Raw genomic sequence first — 6237 nt, 5'->3', positions numbered from 1 at the left:
GTTTGCTTGTTTGTAGCTTGTTGTTAGCATGTTGTTAGCTTGTTGTTAGCCAGGTGTTAGCCAGTTGTTAGCTTGTTATTAGCTAGTTGTTAGCTTGTTTGTAGCCAGTTGATAGCATCTTACCTTGTTTGTAGCTTGTTAGCTTGTTTGTAGCTAGTTGTTAGCCAGGTGTTAGCAGTTGTTAGCTTGTTATTAGCTAGTTGTTAGCATGTTGTTAGCTTGTTTAGTAGCCAGTTGTTAGCATGTTAGCTTGTTTGTAGCTTGTTGTTAGCTTGTTTCGTAGCCAGTTGTTAGCATGTTAGCTTGTTTGTAGCTAGTTGTTAGCCAGGTGTTAGCATGTTAGCTAGTTAGTAGCTAGTCAGCCAGTTGTTAGCATGTTCTGATATTTATAATATCTCTTTTCTGCCGTTATCTTCATACACCAGACTACATTCACTAAACACTGTATAATAACACATATTGTGTATGTGTTGAGATATCTGGTTCATAAAGATGCTTAAACTACATGGACTCCCCTTCCTCTGGTGTGTCCCCTTTACAAGTAATATAAAACAATAATAATAATAATAATAATAATAATAATAATAACAATAATATCAGTGTGAGAATGCAATCATTTCTTTATAGAAGTCTCATAAATAATGTTTGTGGTTAAAACAAAGCAGAAGTGATACAGTATGGAAACAAAAATCACAGGTAGACTGATCCAACTACTGATCCATCATCCTCTATTATTAATATGACTGATTCACCTGGGCAGGTATCCCAGCATGCACCAGGAGACAGGAACAGAAACCCAAACATTAAGACTCTTAAACCGTTTCTCCTGTCAGAAGAATGACAGAAACCGTGAATACGTCCAGGCTGGAGAACCAGAGACCAGAGTCCTAGAGACCCCCAGTACTGGACCAGAGACCCTCAGTGCTGGACCAGAGACCCTCAGTACTGGACCAGAGACCCCGAGTACTGGACCAGAGACCCCCAGTCCTGGACCAGAGACCCTCAGTACTGGACCAGAGAGAAGACGCTGTGAGGTTTCAGTCTGTCGGCTCCTCCCAGGTCTTTGAGCTCCACCACCACCAGACATCCCAGAATCTGAGCCTGCTGCTTCTCCATCAGCTCACAGGCTGCACACAGAGTCCCTGAAACACAAGACCCCCATCAGTCTACAGTCTGAGTCCCTGAAACACAAGACCCCCATCAGTCTACAGTCATAGAGTCCCTGAAACACAAGACCCCCATCAGTCTACAGTCATAGAGTCCCTGAAACACAAGACCCCCATCAGTCTACAGTCTGAGTCCCTGAAACACAAGACCCCCATCAGTCTACAGTCTGAGTCCCTGAAACACAAGACCCCCATCAGTCTACAGTCTGAGTCCCTGAAACACAAGACCCCCATCAGTCTACAGTCTGAGTCCCTGAAACACAAGACCCCCATCAGTCTACAGTCTGAGTCCCTGAAACACAAGACCCCCATCAGTCTACAGTCATAGAGTCCCTGAAACACAAGACCCCCATCAGTCTACAGTCTGAGTCCCTGAAACACAAGACCCCCATCAGTCTACAGTCTGAGTCCCTGAAACACAAGACCCCCATCAGTCTACAGTCTGAGTCCCTGAAACACAAGACCCCCATCAGTCTACAGTCTGAGTCCCTGAAACACAAGACCCCCATCAGTCTACAGTCTGAGTCCCTGAAACACAAGACCCCCATCAGTCTACAGTCTGAGTCCCTGAAACACAAGACCCCCGTCAGTCTACAACCTGAGTCCCTGAAACACAAGACCCCCATCAGTCTACAGTCATAGAGTCCCTGAAACACAAGACCCCCGTCAGTCTGCAGTCTGGGTCCCTGAAACACGAGACCCCCGTCAGTCTACAGTCTGAGTCCCTGAAACACAAGACCCCCGTCAGTCTGCAGTCTGGGTCCCTGAAACACAAGACCCCCGTCAGTCTACAGTCTGAGTCCCTGAAACACAAGACCCCTGTCAGTCTGCAGTCTGGGTCCCTGAAACACAAGACCCCCGTCAGTCTACAGCCTGAGTCCCTGAAACACAAGACCCCCGTCAGTCTACAGTCTGAGTCCCTGAAACACAAGACCCCCATCAATCTACAGTCTGAGTCCCTGAAACACAAGACCCCCATCAGTCTACAGTCTGAGTCCCTGAAACACAAGACCCCCATCAGTCTACAGTCATAGAGTCCCTGAAACACAAGACCCCCATCAATCTACAGTCTGAGTCCCTGAAACACAAGACCCCCATCAGTCTACAGTCTGAGTCCCTGAAACACAAGACCCCCGTCAGTCTACAACCTGAGTCACTGAAACACAAGACCCCCATCAGTCTACAGTCATAGAGTCCCTGAAACACAAGACCCCCATCAGTCTACAGTCTGAGTCCCTGAAACACAAGACCCCCATCAGTCTACAGTCATAGAGTCCCTGAAACACAAGACCCCCGTCAGTCTGCAGTCTGGGTCCCTGAAACACGAGACCCCCGTCAGTCTACAGTCTGAGTCCCTGAAACACAAGACCCCCGTCAGTCTGCAGTCTGGGTCCCTGAAACACAAGACCCCCGTCAGTCTACAGCCTGAGTCCCTGAAACACAAGACCCCCGTCAGTCTACAGTCTGAGTCCCTGAAACACAAGACCCCCATCAATCTACAGTCTGAGTCCCTGAAACACAAGACCCCCATCAGTCTACAGTCTGAGTCCCTGAAACACAAGACCCCCGTCAGTCTACAGTCTGAGTCCCTGAAACACAAGACCCCCGTCAGTCTGCAGTCTGGGTCCCTGAAACACGAGACCCCCGTCAGTCTACAGTCTGAGTCCCTGAAACACAAGACCCCCGTCAGTCTGCAGTCTGGGTCCCTGAAACACAAGACCCCCGTCAGTCTACAGTCTGAGTCCCTGAAACACAAGACCCCCGTCAGTCTGCAGTCTGAGTCCCTGAAACACAAGACCCCCATCAGTCTGCAGTCTGAGCCCCTGAAACACAAGACCCCCGTCAGTCTGCAGTCTGGGTCCCTGAAACACAAGACCCCCGTCAGTCTGCAGTCTGAGTCCCTGAAACACAAGACCCCCGTCAGTCTGCAGTCTGAGTCCCTGAAACACAAGACCCCCATCAGTCTGCAGTCTGAGTCCCTGAAACACGAGACCCCCGTCAGTCTGCAGTCTGGGTCCCTGAAACACGAGACCCCCGTCAGTCTGCAGTCTGAGTCCCTGAAACACAAGACCCCCATCAGTCTACAGTCTGAGTCCCTGAAACACAAGACCCCCGTCAGTCTACAGTCTGAGTCCCTGAAACACAAGACCCCCGTCAGTCTACAGTCTGGGTCCCTGAAACACAAGACCCCCATCAGTCTACAGTCTGAGTCCCTGAAACACAAGACCCCATCAGTCTACAGTCTGAGTCCCTGAAACACAAGACCCCCGTCAGTCTACAGTCTGAGTCCCTGAAACACAAGACCCCCGTCAGTCTACAGTCTGGGTCCCTGAAACACAAGACCCCCGTCAGTCTGCAGTCTGAGTCCCTGAAACACAAGACCCCCATCAGTCTGCAGTCTGAGTCCCTGAAACACGAGACCCCCGTCAGTCTGCAGTCTGGGTCCCTGAAACACGAGACCCCCGTCAGTCTGCAGTCTGAGTCCCTGAAACACAAGACCCCCATCAGTCTACAGTCTGAGTCCCTGAAACACAAGACCCCCGTCAGTCTACAGTCTGGGTCCCTGAAACACAAGACCCCCGTCAGTCTACAGTCTGAGTCCCTGAAACACAAGACCCCATCAGTCTACAGTCATAGAGTCCCTGAAACACAAGACCCCCGTCAGTCTGCAGTCATAGAGTCCCTGAAACACAAGACCCCCGTCAGTCTACAGTCTGAGTCCCTGAAACACAAGACCCCCGTCAGTCTACAGTCTGGGTCCCTGAAACACAAGACCCCTGTCAGTCTACAGTCTGGGTCCCTGAAACACAAGACCCCCGTCAGTCTACAGTCTGGGTCCCTGAAACACAAGACCCCCGTCAGTCTACAGTCTGGGTCCCTGAAACACGAGACCCCCATCAGTCTACAGTCTGGGTCCCTGAAACACGAGACCCCCGTCAGTCTACAGTCTGGGTCCCTGAAACACGAGACCCGTTAGTGTTTCTGACCTCCAGTGGCCAGCAGGTCATCGATGATGAGAACCTTCTGACCTGGAGACACGGCGTCCTGCTGGACCTCTGCTTCAGCCTGATGACAGGAGAGACTCAGTCAGGTATGAACTGCTACAGTCAGTCAGGATTCAGTGACGTTCACTGAGGGAATATGCAGCGTTGCTGTGAAGCAGGTACACAACAACAACAACAACAACAACAACAGTAAACAGTCTCCAACAGCAGCTGGTCAGTAAAAAACATGTCAGCTGCTTTAGAGAGAGAGCAGAGAACGACAGGTCACTCTGTTTGTGGAGGTGACGACGGGTAACCGTGGCGACGACGGGTAACCGTGGCGACGACGGGTAACCGTGGCGACGACGGGTAACCGTGGCGACAACAGCTCTAACTCTGGTTCATGAGAGAGTCCAGAGATGTTTAACTGATGAAGTTAAAACACTTTAAAGTTAAAGACGGGAACGGATTAAAGAGACACACACCCTGGTGTCTGTGTGTGTGTGTGTGTGTGTGTGTGTGTGTGTGTTACCGTGCTGTACTCCAGTGTGTGTGTGTGTGTGTGTGTGTGTGTGTTACCGTGCTGTACTCCAGTGTGTGTGTGTGTGTGTGTGTGTGTGTGTGTGTGTGTGTGTGTGTGTGTGTGTTACCGTGCTGTACTCCAGTGTGTGTGTGTGTGTGTGTGTGTGTGTGTTACCGTGCTGTACTCCAGTGTGTACTCCACTGAGACGGTTTCTCCTGGTAGTTTTCCTTTCTTCCTGACGAGGACGAAGCCGACAGAGAGACGCTGAGACAGAAGAGGACCGAAGAGGAAACCCCGAGCATCCAGACCTACACACACACACACACACACACACACACACACACAGAGACACACACACACACACACACACACACAGAGACACACACACACACACACACACACACACACAGAGAGACACACACACACACACACACACACACACACACACACAGAGAGACACACACACACACACACAGAGAGACACACACACACACACACAGAGACACACACACACACACACACACACACAGAGACACACACACACACACACACACACACACACACATAAATAACTGGTATCAGCAGAAATATGCATGAATATAATAATAAAGTTAATATTCGGCCAAAACATACATTTCAGTAGAGAATAAATAAATAAAGCTCACTGAGGATCGGCCTGACTCTAATATCAACGCTCCACTAATGGTTTCTACTCTCAATGTGTGACCACAACAACAACAACAACAACAACAACACAACGTTATTGTGAGTCAACGAGGCATCAACTCCTGTCGGACGCTGAGGACGTCAAGGTAAAAGGTCACGTTCAAGCTGATACACGTCTATACAGGAAGTAGCTCAGCTAACGTAACGTCAATGAAACGTATAATATTTATATATTTTTATATTTATATTTTTTATATATATGTATATATATATTTTTTTAATATTTATATTTTTGTATTTATCATTTTTTTATATTTATATTTTATATATTAATTTGACATATATATGTATATATGAATTTATATTTTTATATATTTATATTTTTCATATTTTTATATATTTATATTTTTTATACATATATTTATACATGTATTTATATTTTTATATATTTATATTATATATTTTTTTATTTTTTATATTTTTATATATTCTTTTTTATATATATATTTATATTTTATATATTTTTAATATATTAACATATTTTATCCATATATTTCTATGCTATGTATTCCTATTGTGCAGGCTGACCTACGATGAGGTCTATCTGCTGGTGGTTCTTCTTCACGTGGTCCTCCAGCAGGTCGATGGCGGCGCTCAGAGCCGCCGGATCCTTCAGGAGGGGACAGATGTCTCTGGAACACGTTTAAACATATATATTAATATATTAATATATTATATATATACAGATGTCTCTGGAACACGTTTAAACATATATATTAATATATTAATATATATACAGATGTCTCTGGAACACGTTTAAACATATATATTAATATATTAATATATTATATATATACAGATGTCTCTGGAACACGTTTAAACATATATATTAATATAT

General features: G+C 46.6%; 1 protein-coding gene across 3 annotated transcripts in view; it reads right to left on the bottom strand.

The window, feature by feature from the left end:
* Nucleotides 1-609: 609 nt before the first annotated feature.
* Nucleotides 610-6237, bottom strand: part of aprt (adenine phosphoribosyltransferase) — a 9272-nt gene continuing 3644 nt past the window's right edge. For 2 of the 3 annotated variants that reach the window (XM_059359853.1, XM_059359854.1), the window contains exons 3-6: nt 5928-6031; nt 4848-4981; nt 4154-4232; nt 610-1142 (exon numbers count right to left, since the gene is read on the bottom strand). In XM_059359853.1, coding sequence (XP_059215836.1) covers nt 1003-1142; nt 4154-4232; nt 4848-4981; nt 5928-6031 — 457 coding nt within the window. In that variant the 3' untranslated portion in view covers nt 610-1002. The remainder of the gene's footprint in view (nt 1143-4153; nt 4233-4847; nt 4982-5927; nt 6032-6237) is intronic. The other variant, XM_059359855.1, reaches the window with a different exon arrangement.

The sequence above is a fragment of the Centropristis striata genome, chromosome 20 (genome assembly GCF_030273125.1).
Source record: "Centropristis striata isolate RG_2023a ecotype Rhode Island chromosome 20, C.striata_1.0, whole genome shotgun sequence".
Taxonomy (NCBI): Eukaryota; Metazoa; Chordata; class Actinopteri; order Perciformes; family Serranidae; genus Centropristis; species Centropristis striata.
Note: the sequence above shows the minus strand (reverse complement) of the source record. Positions and strands in the feature narration are given on the sequence as shown.